This window comes from Opisthocomus hoazin, chromosome 34, assembly GCF_030867145.1.
Source record: "Opisthocomus hoazin isolate bOpiHoa1 chromosome 34, bOpiHoa1.hap1, whole genome shotgun sequence".
Lineage (NCBI taxonomy): Eukaryota > Metazoa > Chordata > Aves > Opisthocomiformes > Opisthocomidae > Opisthocomus > Opisthocomus hoazin.
In genome coordinates this window covers 78,647-99,125 of record NC_134447.1, presented here as the reverse complement: position 1 = coordinate 99,125, position 20,479 = coordinate 78,647, and the positions used below count along the sequence as shown (strand labels likewise).

The 20,479-nt window shown below is 53.4% G+C and overlaps 1 protein-coding gene across 1 annotated transcript; it reads right to left on the bottom strand.

Moving 5' to 3' along the window:
• Window positions 1–1,461: 1,461 nt before the first annotated feature.
• LOC142365254 (scavenger receptor cysteine-rich type 1 protein M130-like) lies at window positions 1,462–13,562 on the bottom strand. Its single transcript, XM_075445903.1, is given in 13 exon segments — window positions 1,462–1,477; window positions 4,396–4,526; window positions 8,099–8,154; window positions 8,488–8,571; window positions 8,574–8,825; window positions 8,899–8,961; window positions 9,431–9,745; window positions 10,103–10,366; window positions 10,413–10,463; window positions 10,550–10,876; window positions 11,913–12,227; window positions 12,454–12,759; window positions 13,457–13,562. Coding segments are annotated over 13 exon segments (2,286 nt in total).
• Window positions 13,563–20,479: the final 6,917 nt, after the last annotated feature.

Below are 20,479 nucleotides of genomic sequence, written 5' to 3'. Positions count from 1 at the left end.
GGAGATGGCTGATGACCTCAACAGACCCTTACAACTATGTGTGAGCCTAGAAATAGAAAGCAGTGGGTGTCTGCAGGTAGAGGAGGAGGAAGAGAATTGTCCTGAGAACACAACAGAAAGGAAGTTCCCTCCTGTGGCCATCAGGTGCCGCGACTGAGAGATGGGACACCTGCTTGATGCAAGCAGAATGTTCGTTTTATTGCCGTTGTACACATATATTTATACAGATCAGAAGATGGCGTGTTTTAAGCTGATTGGTTAAGTTTCAAACTAGGCACTCATTAATTGGTTAACACAAACGCTGGTGCAGACACATATTTTTCAAGCTTATCTTAACAGACACATTCCTTAAGTTTGTCTTAACTAGGGCAATACTTCCTCCTCCAGGAAGACTCGGCACTATCTTGTTTCTTCCCAGGGCTTGTGGCCAACGAGTTCCAGCACGTCCTCCTTTATCAATTGTGCCACACTGGGGGCCCTGCTGAGACCTACATCTCCCCCTTCCTGTTGCACGATAAGAATCCTTTTTACCGAGCGTGTGATTAGTTTTTGCAAACACTGTAACAGGCATGGAAGGAGTAATAACAGAAAAATAAAAACAGCCAAAGCATACACTGCCATCTTTACTAGGCTCCTTAACCACCCAGACAGACCCCATCCCCCAAAAAGTTTATCTAACCAATCCCAGCTGTCATCCTGACGGAGTTTGGAGACCCCATCTTTAAGCTTTTGGATGCTGGCATGGATTGATCCTGAGTGATCGGAAAGATTCATGCAACACATGCCCTCAAAGTCCTCATAGCCATGGCCCTGTGCTAAAAGCAGAAAATCTATGGCAGCTCTATTTTGTAATGTAGCATGACGAACACTATCTACGTCTAATAAAAGATTCGATAATGCACTGCTGTCTTTATAGCATTTACACAAAACCTATGGTTCACAAGTGTTACAGAAAAGACACGAAACTTTCGTGACTGGTGTCTCTGTACACTGGTTCATACAGTCCTTCTATGTCTATGATTCAACCGTCCTGATTGTCCCGGTCCTCTTGAGGAGGGTCACCGACTTGCTGCTCTGAAGGTTGGTCCTGGGTGCGATCCGATTTGTCCTCAGACGGTTGTGGCAACAATTCACGGAAAGGCCGCACGCTTTTCGCTGGAATCCATCGGGTGCCTCTTTCTGTGGAAACACAAGCATAACCTCTGCCCCACGTGATAAGGGGGTAAGGTCCCATGATCTTACCTGTTTCAGGATCTCGAATCAATACTGGGGCCTTGATTGTTGCTTCAAACAAAGCGTTTGTATTAAAATGACGAACTATCGGAGAGTTGATGTCTAACAGAGAACAATTCAAAAAAATTAAAAACATATAAGGCTTTCTGTAGACGCTTCTCAGGGGTAGCAGTCCCTACTGCCCCTTTTTGTTGTTGTAATAAACGTTTTAGACATTGATGAGGGCGTTCAATTAAAGATTGGCCTGTAGGGGAGTGAGGAATGCCAGTAATGTGAGTAATCCCCCAGGAGTTAAAAAAGGCTTTTGTTGTGGCGGACACGTAGGCAGGGCCGTTGTCCGTCTTGATTTGAGAGGGTATACCTAAAGTGGCAAAGGCACGCATTACATGTTTTTGAACATCACGTGTCTTTTCTCCTGTGTGGCAGGAGGCAAATAGGGCACCAGAAAAGGTATCAATGGAAGAGTGAATACATTTTAGATGGCCAAATTCTGAAAAGTGGGTTACATCAGTTTGCCACAGTTGTAAGCTCTGCAGTCCCCTAGGATTAACCCCTCCCGCTACCGACGGAAAGGAGTGTTTTTGACAGTCAGGACACACGGCGATAATGTTAGTTGCTTGCTGGGTAGTGAGGCTGAATTGTCGTTTAAGACCTCCAGCATTCTGGTGAAAGAAAGAATGGCTGAGTTTAGCCTGTGCTACGCGATCCGGTAATACTTGCACTGGTAACGTAAGCATATCAGCTCGTCGATTCCCTTCTGCAATGAAACCAGGTAAAACAGTATGTGCCCTGACGTGCATGACAAAATAGGGATGAGGGCACGAGTCCAAAAGGAAAATAAGCTCCTGCAATAAAACAAACAATTCAGAATGTGAGACATCATGTAACACAGATGCTTCAGCTCATTCAACAATTCCTACAACATAAGCTGAGTCAATAACTATGTTAAGCGGTGTGGACCACTTTCGAAAGACTCGAACAACCGCGGTCAGCTCTACTATCTGAGGAGAACCAGGCACAGTCTCTATATCCGAGTTCCATTGTCCACGCTGGTCATCCCACCATAGGATGACCGATTTATGCGACTTTCCAGAGCCGTCCGTAAACACGGTGAGGGCCTGCAAGGGTTGGTCGCTTCTTTTTGGCCTGGACAGAAGATGAAAGTCAGCATTGAGTAGCTTATGAGATGGCGGGTGAGAGGTAAGTTGTCCTGTATAGCCAGCTATTGCTATACTGAAGGCATCGGATTGTTGGTGGAGCCACTGTAAGTAAGTACTTGCCACAGGCAAACAGATGCAGGCAAAGCCCATTCCTGATAGTGTCAGCAAACGTTGTCGGGCTCTAATGATTAAGGACGCAAACATCTCGTGCTGTGTTGAAATAGTCTTTGAAGATTGATTGGGTAAGAAAACCCATTCAATAATCAGCAGTGGGTCTGATTTTTGAGAATCCCACTGAAATATTAGCACATGAGGTTGCCGAGCGGGGTTTAAAATAGTCAGAAAAAAGGGTAGCTCGGGAGCCCATCGATGTGCTTGTCGGAGACTAATTGCTGTAGCAACCTTTTGCAGGGAAGTAGTGGCTTCAGGGTCAAGACTGCTGGGGGAGTGCAAGTCAGTGTCCCCTTTTAGCAGTCTAAATAAAGGACCTAGGTCCGCATTAGAAATCCCCAACAGTGGTCGGACCCAATTGATTGTTCCCAACAATTTCTGTACATCATGTAAATTTTGTATGTCTGTCTATATCTGTAGAGGTTGGGGAGTTACAGTCTGGGCCCTGATGCACCAACCTAAGTATTTCCATGGAGATATTTTTTGAACCTTTTCCGGTGCAATGCAGAGGCCTGCCGAGTTAACGGCAGCCATGACAAGGGCTACGGCTTCCTCCATGACCTCATGAAGTTGTGCAGCCACTAGGATGTCATCCATATAGTGATACAACAAGACACTGGGCATCGCAGTTCTAACAGGGGTGAGTACTTTAGCTACGTACCACTGACAAATCGTAGGACTATTCTTCATTCCCTGTGGCAGCACAGCCCACTGGTATCTTTGCAATGGGGCTTGCATATTGACGCTTGGAACTGAAAAGGCAAATTTAGGAGCATCGTCTGGATGCAGTGGGATATTAAAAAAGCAGTCTTTGAGGTCAATAACAGTCAAGTGCCAATCTCAAGGGATCATAGTAGGGGACGGGAGTCCTGGTTGAAGGGCTCCCATGTCTTCCATGGCGTCATTAATTTTCCTAAGGTCATGGAGTAAGCGCCACTTGCCAGTTTGTTTCTTGATGACAAAGACAGGTGAATTCCAAGGGCTAGTGGAGGGCACGATGTGCCCTCTTGTTAACTGCTCCGTGACTAATTCCTGGAGGGCGCGAAGCTTTTCCAGAGGGAGGGGCCATTGATCTACCCAAATAGGGTCATTGGTTTTCCAAGTTAATTTCAGGGTGTCGCGCACTTCAATGGCCCCACCTAAAAATGGGTCCGAATGGACATTCCCCACTGAGACAGTACGTCGCACCCCCACAGGACCATAGGAACAGGCAACACAAAAGGCTTAACAGAAGCTGTATGCCCTTCCGGACCTTGGATTTGGATTAATTCCATGCTTTGGTGACTTTTACCATTTCCTCCAATTCCAGCCAATGTCTGGGAAACGTTAGCCAGAGGCCATTGTGGAGGCCACTTGGTCTGGGATATTACTGTAACATCAGCTCCAGTATCAATAATCCCATTTAGCATTACTTTCTGCCCCCCACGAATAAGGGTACATTGGTACACAGGTCGTTTCTGGGAAATAGACTGTACCCATAAAATTTGTGGGTCCCCCATAGATCCAAACCCTCCCTGCCTTTGTTGAGGCTGGTTGGGAACTGGGGAGTCCGTCACTGCGGGAATCAATACCAATTGTGCTATACGGCTGCCTTTTGGCACCGTGCAAGGAGGAAACGGGGTCCATGCCATGATTTTAATTTCATCAGTACTGTCAGAATCAATAACCTCTGGTAGTACAAAAAGTCCTGACAAGGTGGTAGATGATCTTCCTAACAAAAGCGCTTGAGTTTTTGGGGGTAGGGGCCCCGAAACGTTTGTTAACAATAAGTGAACCGAGGAATCGAGCAACGTTACTGTGTGGGAGGTTGCCAGGTCCAATCCGGCGTTACCGGCTGTTGTTGGATGGAGACTTGAGACACTGCTGGTTCCCTCCGTGGGGGTTGGAACATCGGCTGCGGTACTTGTGTCTGCGCGCGTCGCTTCCCCGCGCTCCGTGGTTGGTTTCCCTGTATCGGTTGACCTTGGAAATCATACTTAGACCGACATTGATTAGCATAATGACGCCCTTTTCGGCATCTAAGGCAGACCCCAAGGGCCTGGTACCAGCATTGGTAGCCAAACAGTTCCTTTTCAAATGACCTGGTTTGCCGCAACCGTAACAATTCCTGGGCCCCCCAGAGCTGTGCATGGCCGCAAAAGCAGCAGCCATGGCTTCAAATTTATGATCCATAGTGCCAATTCTATTACAAGCCTCTACCATTTCCACCAGTGTGGGGTTTGGATTTGGGAGAGATTTCAGTAACTTTTTACAATCCACATTAGCATTTTCTAGAGCCAATTTCAACAACAAAATCTCCTGCGCTTCTGTGTTGTCTATCTGACGCTCCAGAGCTTGCTTCAGCCTGTCAATAAACTGCATATAAGGTTCCCGGGGGTCCTGGGTAATCGTAGTGAAGGTTTTTTGCGGTTTTTGTGAGTCAGGGACCTTAAAAAGGGCTTTTTTAGCTTTTTCACGAATCGCTTCAAGAGCTTCCCGTGGGATATCCCGGGCTTGAGCCACCGGATCAGAATACTGACCCGTGCCAGTAAGGTGCTCTATAGTCAGCGCAGCTATAGCTGCATTGCCGTGACCCACGTAAGTCATAAGAAGTGCCTAGAGTCCCCCCCTCCAGCGTGACTCCCACAGGGAGTACTGTGTCGGAGTCAGTAACAGTTGCGCTAAAGATTTTAAATCATGCGGAGTCATAACATAAGTGTCAAAAACAGAAGACAGCAAACTTGCAAAATACGGAGACAAAAGCCCGTGCTCAGTAACAGTACGACCCAGTTCCTTAATTACCGAGAAAGATAAAGCCTCCCACTGAGCCCCCCGACCCTGATAGATCACAGGGGCTACAATTGTTTTAGCGATTTCTAACTGCCCCTCCTTCAAGGCTTGGCGTTTTATATTAGCCCACACATCGCGCGGGTTAGGGGGGTAGAGATCCGGTTCTTTTTCAGGATCCACCGGACCCGGGTCAAAAGGATCCCCCCCCGGGGGGTATCCTGCAGCACACACTCTTAAGGGTTTGTTCTCCGGCAGCACCAGAGGCGCCGTGGGAGAGTTATCCTCGTCCCCTGCTTTGTCTTTATGATTTTTCTCTTGCGCTTTTAAGGTCTCAAAAACACTCCTCCACCAGGGGAGCATACGCTGCGCTTCAGCGTTCCCTGTCGTTGCCGCGTCCCATAGTTTCACCCCCACATCGTCCCAAAGTTCCCGCGTAAAGACAGTAGACGCAGTTACGGTGGGCATCTTCACCTGTACCCATTTAAGTATCAGTTTGAGATCGTGCCCAGAAATATTCTTTCCATGTCTTTTAAGGAGAGCTTTCATAAGCTCATATACGTCTCTCTCTGGGGAAGACGTCTGACTTCCCATGTTTCCCACAGCTCACCTCTCAGCTCCGGAGGGATTGTTTAAGCCGGCTCCTGCTTCCTTTCAGCAGCTCATTCAACGTCCTGTGGGACTCGCAGCATGCCACGCAGATAGGTGGTTCTCTCCAAATCACGTCGGGGTCACCAATTTGCCGCGATTGAGAGACGGGACACTGCTTGATGCAAGCAGGATGATTGTTTTATTGTTCTTACACACATACATTGATACAGATCAGAAGGTAGCGTGTTTTAAACTGATTGGTTAAGTTTCAAACTAGGCACCTATTGATTGGTTAACACAGTTGCTAATACAGACACATTCTTTTCCTAAGCTCATCTAAACTAAGGCCATGCAGACACATTCTTTTCTTATCTTATCCAAGGCCTTGCTTCCTCCCTCAGGATGGCTCGGCACTATCTCTCTTCTTCTCAGGGTCAGGATGGCTGGGCACTAACTCCCTTCTTCCCAGGGTTTATGGCCCACAAGTTCCAACACATCCTCCCTCATCAATTGCACCGCGCTGGGGGCCCTGCTGAGGCCCACAGGATCCAGCTCCACGACTCTCCCCAAAGCCAAGGCCAATTCCATCCAGGACACAAGGGCAATTTCCTGCTGAGGATGTGCTGCTCAGCTCTTTCACAGAATCATAGAACCACAGAATAGTAGGGGTTGGAAGGGACCTCTGTGGGTCATCTAGTCCAACCCCCCTGCCACCAAAGCAAGGTTACCTAGAGCAGGCTGCACAGGACTGCATCCAGGCGGGTCTTGAATATCTCCAGAGAAGGAGACTCCACAACCTCTCTCGGCAGCCTGTTCAGGGCTCCGTCACCCTCAGAGGGAAGAAGTTCTTCCTCGTGTTGGGCCGGAATTTCCTCTGCTTCAGTTTGCACTCGTTGCCCCTTGTCCTGTCGCTGGGCACTACTGAAAAGAGTCTGGCCCCATCCTCCCGACACCTACCCTGCAGATATTTATAAGGTCCCCTTTCAGCCTTCTCTTCTCCAGGCTAAACAAGCCCAGCTCCCTCAGCCCCTCCTCGTAGGAGAGATGCTCCAGTCCCCTCATCATCCTCGTAGCCCTCCTCTGGACTCTCTCCAGTAGCTTCTCATCTTTCTTGAAGTGGGGAGACCAGAACTGGACACAGGACTCCAGATGGGGCCTCACCAGGGCAGTGTAGAGGGGAAGGAGAACCTCCCTCGACCTGCTGCCCACACTCCTTCTAATACACCCTAGAAAGCCATTGGCTTTCTCGGCAGCCAGGGCACACTGCTGGCTCATGGTTAACCTGTCATCCACCAGGACACCCAGGTTCCTCTCCACAGAGATGCTCCCCAGCAGGTCCACCCCAAGCCTGTACTGGTGCATGGGGTTGTTCCTCCCCAGGTGCAGGACACTGCATTTGCCTTTGTTGAACCTCAGCAGGTTCCTCTCTGCCCAACTTTCCAACCTGTCCAGGTCACGCTGAATGGCAGCACAGCCTGCTGGTGTATCCACCACTCCTCCCAGCTTTGTGTCACCAGCAAACTTGCTGAGGGTACATTCTAACTCTTCATCCAGGTCGTTGATGAAGAAGTTAAACAAGACTGGGCCCAGTACTGACCCCTGGGGGACACCACTAGTTACCGGCCTCCAACCAGACTCAGCGCCGCTGATGACAACCCTCTGAGTTCTGCCATTCAGCCAGTTCTGAATCCACCTCACCGACCACTCATCCAGCCCACACTTCCTGAGCTTCCCTAGGAGGATATCCTGGGAGACAGTGTCGAAAGCCTTGCTGAAGTTGAGGTAGACAACATCCACGGCAGAAGGAGGCAGAGAAGGGCCTCCAGGATGTTGCAGGATGATGGGCATTGAGATCCTCCCGCTGCTGGCTGGATGGTCCCAGGTAGGATCTGCATGGGCAAGAACACGAAAAAGGCAGACTTGGGATAGGTGGGGGCAGCATCAGTTCCGACCCCCATCACAGGAGGCACTGGCGGGTGGAATGCCCCAGGGGTGAGTGATGGGGAGACTTCCACCCTGCTGAGTAAATTGCAACCCTCCCCAAGCCCCTACCACCACTCCAGTGCCTCCTCCTTGGGGTTTCCCACTCCAGAAAGGAGCCCCTTCCATCCAACCATGGGTCACAGCCTGGGCCCAGAGATACCCAGCCCTGGGGGGAGGACAAATTATCTGTTCACAGTGCAGATGCTGCTGTCCTGGCTGTAGCTGCAAAGTAGGAAAATGGAGAGCTGGGCTGAGAGAGTGGGAATGCAGGTATCGGGGAACCTTCCCCCGAACACACCATGTGTGTGTCTGTAGATGTCCCTGACACATCCCACCCAAATTGCCCCTTCTGTACTGTTAGAAAGGGAGACTGGGACAGGGCCCAGGGCCTTTGCTCTGTGCAGCAGGAAGGATCGTGCAGCCCAGGGGGTAGCCCTTCGGCTTCAGGGCCCCATGGGCAGTGGCCAGAGGACATCCAATTCCACTGAGGCTGCTCCCCACCTGTCACAAGGCTTGCACAATCTACAAGAACATTCTTGCTCTTGGGAAGTCAGGGAACATGACAGGACAAAGTGGACCTTACCCAGATCCCTGCCAATATCAGGGCAAGGGTCCCTGCCCTGCTGCTCATCTGAGCAGCACACAGCAGTGTCTTCCTTATGCTGTCATCCCCAGGCCAGGCCCAGAAGTCCTGCAGAAATGATTCCATCCCCTGGCACTTCCTCCAGCCCATCCCCATCCCAAAGGCAGCCTCATGCAGGGCAGATACTGCAGGGCCGCAGCCCAGCTGCCTGCATGCCACCTCAGCATCCTGCACGTCCCAGGACTCGTTGCACACTGTCCCCCAGCATCCACGGTGCCAGACGTCCACTCTGCCCAAGCATCCGTCCTCACCTCCCACAGCACGAATCTTCTCCCTGTCTGGAGAAGGCAAAGACCTCCCATGGCAGTGAGGCAGTAGGCAAGAGCGGCACACAGAGGAGCAGCTCCCTACCTGTGCAGCTCGTGGAGTTGGGGCAGGGGGCCAATGGGTCCAGGGGAATTTCTGGGTGTCCCCCTGAAGAAGAAAACACTGTGGTGCAGGGGCTGGCTCGGGGGACTGGGCAGAAGAGAGCAGGGTTGAGTTCTGCTTGTGTCTCCTTGTGCCATCTTGGTCATGGCAGCAACTGAACCCTGGTCATTCAGGGGACACGTGGGAGCATGAGGGGACCCTGACTGCTCAGCCCCAAAGGATCCCTGGCTCACAGAGCGCATCAGGGGGGTGTCCATGGAGGGGAGGCTCCTCTGAACCCTGTCTGGTCTCTTCTAAGACCCCACTTTTTGATGCCTCTGCCTTCCCCCGCTGCTGCTGGCCACCTGGGGAACAACTGCTGCTGGATGCTTGTGGCTGTGGTCACATTTGTACCACCAGCAGCAAAAGGGTCTGACATGGAAAGCAAAAGGCCCTCCAAGCTCTCTTCATTTGGCACCACGCAGTGGGGAGCAGGAGCTGGGGTGATACTGGTGTCCGGGTGGCTCAGAGTTACCATTGCAGGTGATGTGGATCTCGTCTCGTAGGTCTTCACATGACTGCGGGTCCCAGGGAGTGGAGGGACACTGCCAGAAGGAGCTGTTTTTTTCCCCACACTGCACATTACCCAGCCAGGCAGGGCCAGACACCCTGCTGTAGAGCAGACCTCTTTCCAGGGATCCTCCATCCCTGCAGCCCAGCTCCTTGCACGCCAGCGACACCGTGTCAAGAGTCATCGAGCTGGAGCAAACACTCCCCCATGTCCCGTTGTAGAAAATCTGCAGGCGCCTGGAGCAGCCGTCACTGTTCTCCAGCCTCAGGGCCACGAACTCTGGGAGGAAAGGCAGCAAGGGGGAACAGGCTGGTCTGGGGCTGTGGGAGGTAGAACATCCCTGCACTCCCCAGGCCCTCAGCCAGGCGAGGGCACGGCCAGTAAGTCCCCCTTGCACCCAGGGGCAGAGAGAAGTCCCTGATGGAGAGACACCCCTGCCCTTCCCACTAAACCCCAGGGACGGCTGAGCTGCCCAGGGACCCCCAGTGGGACTGAGGGTTCCTGTACGTGGGTGTCCAAAGGGTGGGCTTGGGCAGAGGCTCAGAGGCACCCAGGGACAGCCCTGGCCATGCTTGGCTCTCCCCATGTGTTGGTCTACCCAGGAACCAGGCTATGCCCACAGCTCCCAGCACAGACCTGAGCAGACAACTCCCGCATCCTCTTTGTGCCCGCAGTCGTGCTGCCCCCAGGACCCTGCCGGGCAGTCCCAGAGAGCAGCTTCGGCCCCGGAGCAGTTCACTCCATCCAGCCAGATCTGCTCAAAGCCTTCTCCGAACCGAGCAGAGCCAACGGCCTCCACTGCCCCTCCGCAGCCCAGCTGGTGGCAAACGATGGCAGCGTTAGACAGGTCCCAGCCGTCATCGCAGAAGGTCCCCCAGCTGCCCTGGTGGTAGATCTCCAGCTGCCCTGGTGGTAGATCTCCAGCTGCCCTGGTGGTAGATCTCCTCTCTCCCGGCACAGTGCCCAGCCCCGTTCACCAGCCGGACCCGCCGGCTCCCTGCATCAGGGAGAAACCTCAGGTGCTGTCAGGGGCCTGTTGCCCACCCAGCCCAGAGCCTGGGGGGCCTGTGCAGCTCTACTCACCCCAGCAAATGACTCCAACATCCTCTGCAACCCCTGCTGCCAGTGCACTCTCAGGCAGGGAGGTGTTGCAGAGGGACAGGTTGTCCTCATGCCCTGTGCACCGGACCCCTCGCAGCCCCACGGGGCCCATCCCTCGCTCAGGCTTCAGGGGGTTGTAGGCTTTTTCTGCCTCTTTGCACTGCAGCTGCTGGCACACCACCCTGGCCTCCTGCATGTCCCACTGGTCATCCAGGACTCTGCCCCATGTCCCATGCTGGAAGATCTCCACTCGCCCATCACACCGGCTCCCTCCATCCACCAGCTGCAGGGATGCAAAGCTGGCTGAGCCTGGGGGGAGAAGAGATGCCACGGCCATCAGTGGCAATGGGGAGCACGGCCCCTTTCAAAGAGCAGGGTGAGAGGTCCTCAGCTCTGCCGTATCGTAGCAGTCTGTCTGAGCAGGAAAAACCCTCGAGACGGCTTTGGGGAAACCAGGGTTTCTCCAAGGAGAAATTCAGCCTGGTGCTGCCACGGGGTCCCCTGCTTTGGGTGGTCATGTTGCACACAAAGGCAAGTGCAGTTAATGCAGCATTTTCCCACACAAGGGCAAGTGCAGGGTCCTGCACCTGGGGAGGAACAACCTCATGCACCAGTACAGGCTTGGGGTGGACCTGCTGGAGAGCAGCTCTGCGGAGAGGGACCTGGGTGTCCTGGTGGACGACAGATTAACCATGAGCCAGCAGTGTGCCCTGGCTGCCAAGAAAGCCAATGGCATCCTGGGGTGCATCAAGAAGAGTGTGGCCAGCAGGACAAGGGAGGTTCTCCTTCCCCTCTACACTGCCCTGGTGAGGCCTCATCTGGAGTACTGTGTCCAGTTCTGGGCTCCCCAGTTCAAGAAAGATGAAGAGCTACTGGAGAGAGTCCAGCGGAGGGCTACGAGGATGAGGAGGGGACTGCAGCATCTCCCCTACGAGGAGAGGTTGAGGGAGCTGGGCTTGTTCAGCCTGAAGAAGAGAAGGCTGCGAGGGGACCTTAGAAATGCCTACAAATATCTGAAGGGTGGGTGTCAGGAGGATGGGGCCAAGCTCTTTTCAGTGGTGCCCAGCGACAGGACAAGGGGCAATGGGCACAAACTGAGGCACAGGAAGTTCCGTCTGAACATGAGGAAGAACTTCTTCCTTCTTAGGGTGACGGAGCACTGGAACAGGCTGCCCAGGGAGGCTGTGGAGTCTCCTTCTCTGGAGATATTCAAGACCCGCCTGGACAAGATCCTGTGCAGCCTACTGTAGGTGACCCTGCTTCGGCAGGGGGGTTGGACTAGATGACCCACAGAGGTCCCTTCCAACCCCTACTATTCTGTGATTCTGTGATTCCCGGCACTCACCTGAGCAAATGACAGCAGCATTGTCCCCATGGGAGCACAACGAGGCCCCCAGGGCAACAACTGGGCGCTGTCTCAGGTGGGTTTCAGTCCCGTCACACTGGAATGAGTCTCTCCAGACAGGTCTGCTTCCTCTCCCAAAATGCTCTCCACCAGGAATGGACTCAGCAAACCCACAGTTGAGTTGATGACAGAGAACGTGGGCATCCAAGAGATCCCAGTGCAAGGCACACAGGGTCCCCCAGGTCCCCAGCACCTGGACCTCCACTCTCCCTGCACATGTCGTGCTGCCGTTCGCCAGCCTGAACCCTGTGTACTCTGGGGACAGAGGAGGAGGAGAGGGTGGAACGGTGCTCTTGCACCCACAGTAGCTGGCAGAAAGGCCACAGGGACAGCACGCCTTTCTTCTCCTTCTGCACTAGTTTCATGCTGCAGACAACCCCATCACCACTCCTGTCCTCACACCCGGCCCAGCATGGTCCTTGCTCTGCTCCCCGACCCCCGGCACAGCCCCAGTGTTCAACCCCCCTCCCTGAGACCTTACGTGTGCAGGTGACAACAGCACTCTTCGTGTGGGTGCAGGGCTGTTCCCCGGGGGACCCCCTGGGGCGGGAGGTCAGGAGGGATTCGTTCCCCACACACTGCAGCTCTCCGTCCCAGACAGGAAGACCTTCTCCAGAGCAAGCTGCCTCGGTGATGGGCACGGCTGTGCCGCACTGCAACTCCCTGCAGACCACCTCAGCAGCTTTGGGACCAAAGTGTCAGTCACAGACAGTTTTCCACTGGCCCCCATCTTGGGTCTCCACACGTCCCGAGCACTGGCTCTGCGCTTCCACCAGCTGGACAAATTCTGGGAAAAGCAAAAAAAAAACGGGAGTTCCCAGCACCCTCTGGCAGTTACATGCCCACATCCCACATAACTTCCAAGCAAGCCATGACAAAATTTCCTATTGCACATCCCACAGGAAGCTGTTGACGGAGTGCTGGCAGCACAAACACATCCAGTCCTCCCCTCTGCCTTTCCACTTCTCTGCACCATCACAGCCCTCAAGGGTATGTGTCTATTGCACACCCACACCACACCCTGCAGACCATGTTGGTGGCTTTGGGACCAGATCCACAGCAACTGATGCCACTCAGACAAACTGCTCCCACACAAGGCGCCCTGTGCTGCCTCGCATGGTCCCTCCCAGCACCACGGTGCTGTGTGCAGCACAGGTGCAGGAGAACTTTCCCAGACTCTAGTGACTGCTGCAGCCTGCTCAGTGTTTGCAGGGGTCAGGGCCAAGCAGGGTGGCTGTCTCGAAGACAAATGGACAGGCTGGCTCAGGGAAGGAGGATGTATCTGCAGCCCATGACCCGAACTGAGTGGGGGCCGAGACACTGTGGGAGTTTAGTTCACCCTAGGGTGGGTTCCTACTGGCCTTTCCCAGTATCAACCAGCTACACCGGGCACTGCTCCCCCATCCACTTCTTACTCTTTGGGGGCACAGACTTGTGCCTTCCCCCACCCCAGCCTCAAAGGAGGAAACCGGCTGACCCCTTACCTGAACATGTCACTCCAGCGTTCTCACCATCACCACAGTCATGTTCACCCCATCCTCCGTGTTCAGACAGTGCAGACTCAGTGCCATTACAGCCAGCATCATCCATCCAAATGGGGCCAGATCCTCACCCAAAAGAGCCTACCCCATGAGCTTCAACAGCAGAGCCACAGTCCAGCTGCTTACAGACCACTGCAGCATTGTTCATGCCCCAGTAGTCATCACACATGGTCCCCCACTTGCCCTGGTGCTTCACCTCCACTCTTCCAGCACAGTGTCCACTGCCATCCGCCAGCCCCACCTCCACAGCCCCTTCAAATATGAGCACAGGACTGCTCAGGAGAGCGCTGAGATCCAGTACTGCAGGTCTGGGGCCGCCCCTGCCCACACCAAGACAGAGGCACTGGAGTCTTAGGCCTTTCCCATACAGGGCTTCCTTGGGCCCATCATCGTCCCACGGGCTGCAGAGGTCTGGGGATTCCAGCTCCAGCTCCAGCCCTCCTGGGACACGCACTGTCCCACAGCCTTTGGCACCTCTTTCCACCCTGACAGCCCCCTGTGTGACATCCCATGTCCAGCAACTCACCATGCCTATCCCTGCACAGGGTGTCCACTCCTCCCCAGCTCACCCTAAACAGCCCTGTACCCCCAGGCCCCCTGTTCTCCCTAGCTCTCTGCCTGCTCCAGACACCAGTCAAACCCACCAACATCTCCAGGGCTTTCTGTGTCCCTAGGGAGCACCAAGACAATCCTGGATTCCCCCAGATGACATCCTCTTTTCATGCCTGGTGTCAGCCTAGCCCTTGCACTCTTCTGGGCCCCCCAGGAAGGACACCTCTCTTCTGCCTGCAAGTGCAGATGCCCTCGTCCCCTTCTCTCTGTGGACATAAACTGCCCTCCTGGGGTCAGGGTTCCCCCAGACCGCAGAGCCAGCACACAAAAGCTCCAGGGACAGAGCCCTGGGGAACAAGCAGTCCATAAATGGTATCCAAGGATAGCAGCCAGACACAGGGTACCATAAACACTGGAGTCCTGGACCATAGGGTCCATGGACTTGAGCACCTTCTGCCCCTCGCCTCAGGCTCTCCTGGAAAGGAATTCCGTTCCCAGAGAGGTCCCAATGACCCAGCTGGTACCTGCTGGCCCTGGGCTGTTGGTGAAGGGACCCGGCACTTACCCCTGCACAGCTGTACCCAGAGAAGGAGCTTCACCACCCGAGGCCACAGGAGTCCCTCTGTACCCATCCTGAGCCTCCTGCCTTGCTGGTACATCCCTGCTGTGCTCCACTCTTTGCCAGCGCTCCCAGCGACTGACAGGAACAACGAGGACATGGAGGTCATCATATCTCTGCAGATGCCAGCCCAGCTGCAGGAGGAGCCAATCGAGGCAGCAGCTCCTTTTTAGACGTTATAGAGAGCTACCTCCCCTCAGAAACAGCCAGCCCTCCAGTGAAATGCTCCAGCACCATTCATGACCATATATGAGGAACAACTCCACTGCGGGTATCACATCATTGCCGGCTGGGATCGTCACGGGACAGGGGCGGCTGTGGGGGGGAAATGGGTTTTTCGCTGCTTGAACCCTGCTGTGCGGACCAGGAGCACTGAGCATCTCCTATGCAGGGCACATCCAAGAGCCCAAGGTGCGAGTGTGCAGCCATCCCTATGCCATGGGACCCACAGGGCTGGGACAGCACTGGAGGCTGTGCCAGGAAGGGAAGGAAAAAGACCCTGCTCCTGCTACAGACCCCACTGAGGTCTGTAGGGAGCACCACTGAGGGAGCAGCAGACGGGAAAGGGCCTTAGCCCAGGCCAGAGCCCCGTGCCAGGAGCACAGATTTTCCCAATCCTCCTCATAGAGACCCATGGTAGGTCCCTCACAAAGCTGGAGCTGGGACATGTCCCTGTCCTGGCAGCAGACATGCAGCCCAGAGGCTCAGACGTGTCCCTGACTCTCAGCGTGTCACCAAGGGGCCGTTATTCCCCGCGGGGGGATCGGGAGCTGCAGCCTGCAGGTGCACAAACCACAGCCCATGTGGTCTCGCAGTGGTCCCCTCGGTCCCCCCGCACCGCCCTGGCAGGAAGCCTGTGGTTTTCTTCTGGCGCTGTGCCCGGGCACATCGCTGCGGTGCCCCTGAGCCACCCCCACCCCGACTGCTCCAGCCAGGGCTGCAGGGGCTGCTCCTTCGGCCTCGCACACACAGGGCCAGGCAGCTCCCATCCCCTCTGATGCCCTTGTGATGCACATGGTCACTCTGCACCAAGCCCCACAGCCACGGGGTGCCATTGATGATGTGACCTCACACCCTCCTTCTGCTGCTGCTGTGTGCTTATGGGTTATACCGATGGTGACCTCACACCCCTTCTACTGCTGCTGCTGTGTGCACAAGTTACACTGTCACACATGTGTGGTATATGGACTTCTGCTGACAATGGTTCTTCCAAGTACCCATATTTGGGCATAGTCTTAATATTATTTTGGTGGCATCAGAAGCACCTACAGAAGCTATGGTCCAGCTGCTGTCAGCTACTCAGGCACCAGAGGCACCACAAGATCATACACAGCAGGAACTGGAAGAACAAAAACGAGGAAAAAGAAATAATCTCATGACTTGAGATAAAGACGGTTTAATAAGTGGAGAAGTAAGCACTCACTGCTGCAGATTGATGCCCAGCCAGTCTCTGAGCACAGGATACTTTGAAGAACACACACCCCTCCCCTTTTTTATTGCTGACCGTGACATCATAGGATGTGGAATATCGATTTCATCATCTGGGGGTCAGCTGGCTTTGTCCCCTGCCAGCCTCCTCACTGTCAGGGCAGAGTGAAGAACAGAGGAGGCCTTGATGCTGTGCAAGCACTGCTCAGCAATAGTTACAGTGTTGGTGCACTATCAATCACAGATGCTTTGGCCACCAGTGCAAAGCACAGAATCACAGAATCACAGAATCACAGAATCACAGAATAGTAGGGGTTGGAAGGGACCTCTGTGGGTCATCTAGTCCAACCCCCCTGCCCAAGCAGGGTCACCTACAGCAGGCTGCACAGGATCTTGTCCAGGCGGGTCTTGAATATCTCCAGAGAAGGAGACTCCACAACCTCCCTGGGCAGCCTGTTCCAGTGCTCCGTCACCCTCAGAGGGAAGAAGTTCTTCCTCTTGTTCAGACGGAACTTCCTGTGCCTCAGTTTGTGCCCATTGCCCCTTGTCCTGCAAGGGCTGCCAACAAGCAGAAAATTGCCTCCATCCCAGCTAGACCCAGTACAGCCTCTACCTCTTATTCCATACAATGTGATTCCTGCTCAGATCCTACGATATTCAGTATATTTGCATCCACCACAACCACCCCCTTCCCCATCCCTTGGTGGGTCACTGGTTCATAGAATGGCAGCCCCGCCCTTCCAAAACAAAATGGCAGCCCCTGTAGGGGAAGGGCCTTCTGGGCCAGATGTGCTTCCAGCTAAACCAGAAACGGTGGCCGCTCCTTCCAACCAATCACAACAAAGCACGTGACCAGCATGTGACTTCCGGGGCACATGGCCTCTGAGGTGGCTAGGAAGGGGCGGGGCTTCTACTGGCAGCTGGTGGGCGGGGCACTGCTCATGTCTTCCCCCTGGTGGTGGTGCTGCTGCCTCTGCTCCTGGCGTGTCCCAGGGCAGTGAAACAAGCAAGTGCAAGGGAGGAACGTCGTGAGGTAAAAATGCGTCTTTTTGAACCGCTGCCAGGTAGTGGGTCAGCGCGGTGTCAGAGCTTCAGTGTTTGTGCCCGACGTAAGAAATTTCCCCAGCTCCATGTGCTCCCAAGTCACAGAGTCGTAGAATCTTTTAGGTTGGAAAAGACCCTTAGGTTGATCGAGTCCAAGCATAAACCTCACACTGCCAAGTCCACCACTAAACCATGTCTCTGAGCACCACATCTACATGTATTTTAAATACCTCCGGGTATGGTGACTCAGCCACTTCCCCGGGCAGCCTGTTCCAGTACTTGAAAACCCTTGCGGTGAAGAAATTTTTCCTAATATCCAATCTAAACTTCCCCTGGCGCATCTTGCTCCTCTCGTCCTACCACATGATACCTGGGAGAAGAGACCAACACCCACCTCACCACAACCTCCTTTCAGGTAGTTGTAGAGAGCAATAAGGTCTCCCCTCAGCCTCCTCTTCTCCCGGCTAAACAACCCCAATTCCCTCAGATGTTCCTCATCAGATTTGTTCTCTAGACCCTTCACTAGCCTTGTTGCCCTTCTCTGCACATGCTACGGCACCTCAATGTCCTTCTTGTAGTGAGGGGCCCAAAACTGAACACAGCACTCCAGGTGCGGTCTCACCAGTGCTGAGTACAGGGGCACGATCCCCTCCCTGCTCCTGCTGGCCACACAGCTCCTGATACAAGTCAGGATGCCGTTGGCCTCCTTGGCCACCTGGGTACACTGTTGGCTCATGTTCAGCCGGCTGTCAACCAGCACCCCCAGGTCCTTTTCCGCCGGGCAGCTCTCCAGCCACTCCTCCCCAAGCCTGTAGCATTGAATGGGGTTGTTGTGACCCAAGTTCAGGACCTGGCACTTGGCCTTGTTGAAACTCATACAGCTGGCCTCAGCCCATCGATCCAGCCTGTCCAGATCCCTCTGTGGATCCTTCCCACCCTCAAGCAGATCAACACTCCTGCCCAGTATGGTGTCATTTGTAAATTTACTGAGGGTGTATTTAATCCCCTCATCCAGAATGTGGTGCTTTAGGTAGTGAACATCATCAGACCCAACTTTGTGACTAGCCTAGTTTCATTTTACATGCTGAAATGCAGGGCAGGTGAAGGGAGCTCAGAGCTTTGAGTCTCTCTGCTGCAGACTTAGGATTTCAGAGACTGGGATTGCAGGTAACGATGCTGTGTCAGTGTACACCACATAAAAATTCTAGCTTCCTTTGTGCATTTTCTCTAGTGTTGGATCCATCCATTGGCTTTCTTTGGCAAAAAAATGAAACAACTCTCCTATTCCACCTCCCCCTCCTCCTAGAAACAGAGAGAAAATATATGGAGTAGAGATGATCAAAGGGTCATTCTGTCTAAGAGGTAGAATTTTTACAAGATAACAGAGAGAGCAGTGAGAAAAAAAGCACAGTTCTAAAAAGAATTCATGCCATGGGATAACTAGTGAGAAGTTATAAGCCTTTTGTCTAGTAAGAATGGCTTTTGAGAATGGAATCAAGGAGCTTTAATTCATCATAATTAGGAAGAACAAGGAATTCACCTACTGCACTCTCCTGTTACTGTTTTTATAGTATCACTAATTCCTACACGTCCTTGAGAGCTTGTTAGTATTTTCCTCAGATCCAAAGTGCAGCCTGCTCAGGCTCATGAAATGACTGCCTCAAACCTCTGCAACCCAAATCTCTCCCACCTTCTCTCACAGAAGGTCTTTTATCCCAAGACACTTTTCCCCATCACATCACTCTTCACTGCCTAGTCTCTATTTTTTTCAGGAGGGTGAAGTCAGGGTACTCCTTTACAAAGCCTTCCCTACAAAAGTCTTCTCTATCTATTTAGAACAGATAGAAGAAAGAAATTCTTCACCACGAGGGTGGTGAGACACTGGAAGAGGTTGCCCAGAGAAGGTGAGGATGCCTTCTCCCTGGAAATGTTCAAGGCCAGGTTGGATGGGGCTTTGAGCAATCTGGTCTAGTGGAAGGTGTCCCTGTGCATGGCAGGGGGGGTTGCAACTAGACGATCTTTAAGGTCCTTCCAACCCAAACCATTCTATGATTCTATGATTCTGTGAATATCCTTTTGGTCAGCTGGGGTCAGCTGTCCCAGCTGTGTCTACTCCCAAATTCCTGTGCACCCCCAGCCTAATCCCTGGTGGGGTGGAGTGTGAAGTAGAAAAGGTCTTGACTTCGTGTAAGCACTACTCATTGGGAATGAAAACAACCCTTTATTATCAAAATTGTTTTCAGCACAAAACTGAAACGTAGACCCATACCAGGTACTATGAAGAAAATGAACTCCCTCCCAGCCAAAACCAGCCCGCCTCACCCTCCCATCACTCCAGCTCTCCCACCAGGGCTCTGCAGTCCCTGTGGGCGAGCATGTCTCTACCTGCCAGAAGAAATTACTTTGATGGGAACTGGAGGGGAAGGGAGGGGAGAGCAGGAGCCAGCAAAGTGGAAGAGTGTGGGAGAATGGCTGGGAGTTTCCTTCTGTTGCAGGAAGAGAGAGGTGCCAGGAGAGGCGCTGTAGCTGGGAGGTTCCATCTGAGGTCAGTTCTTTTGCAACCTGACTGCGTCATAGCAGGCAGGCAGGTACTGTGACAAACCCCAATGTGACACAGATGACTGCTGATGGAGGGTGGCAGTGGCCAAAACCAACGTGGTTGGGCTGTTGCTTGGAAGTCACCTCATTACAGCAACCTGACTGTCCAGAAGCAGGCAGGCATCATGAGGTCATCAAAAATGCCAGATGTGAAGGCTGCAGACAGATGAGTGAGCCCTGGTCAGGCCCTGCTCTGGGGTGAATCTGCCTGCACATGACATGGGCGAATATGCAACATGGCATGAGAAATTGCAGGATGTGACAGAGAACCGTGTAAGAAGGGACGAGAAGTACAGGCAGCACCGTGTGTCCCGGCTGGGTCTCAGAAGTGGATGAAGAGCAGGGACGTGAGAAGAGGCCAAACTGCTTGGAAAACTGGAGGGGAGCATTGGGGAGCTTCTGGGTCACCAAGCCTTGCAAGGCCAGCGGTGCCAGAGGAACCCATCACTGATGCCATTTAAGGCCCAGATGACCTAGGCAATGGTATCCCAACTACCCAGTGATGGTACCAGTGGAACAAACTACAGATCATTGAGGAAAACATAATTGGTGAGAGTTTTTAACTGGGGAGGGGACTGCAGCGGAGAAAGGGAATGATCCAGGTGGAGTGCCTACAAATATCTGAAGGGTGGGTGTCAGGAGGATGGGGCCAAGCTCTTTTCAGTGGTGCCCAGTGACAGGACAAGGGGCAATGGGCACAAACTGAGGCACAGGAAGTTCCGTCT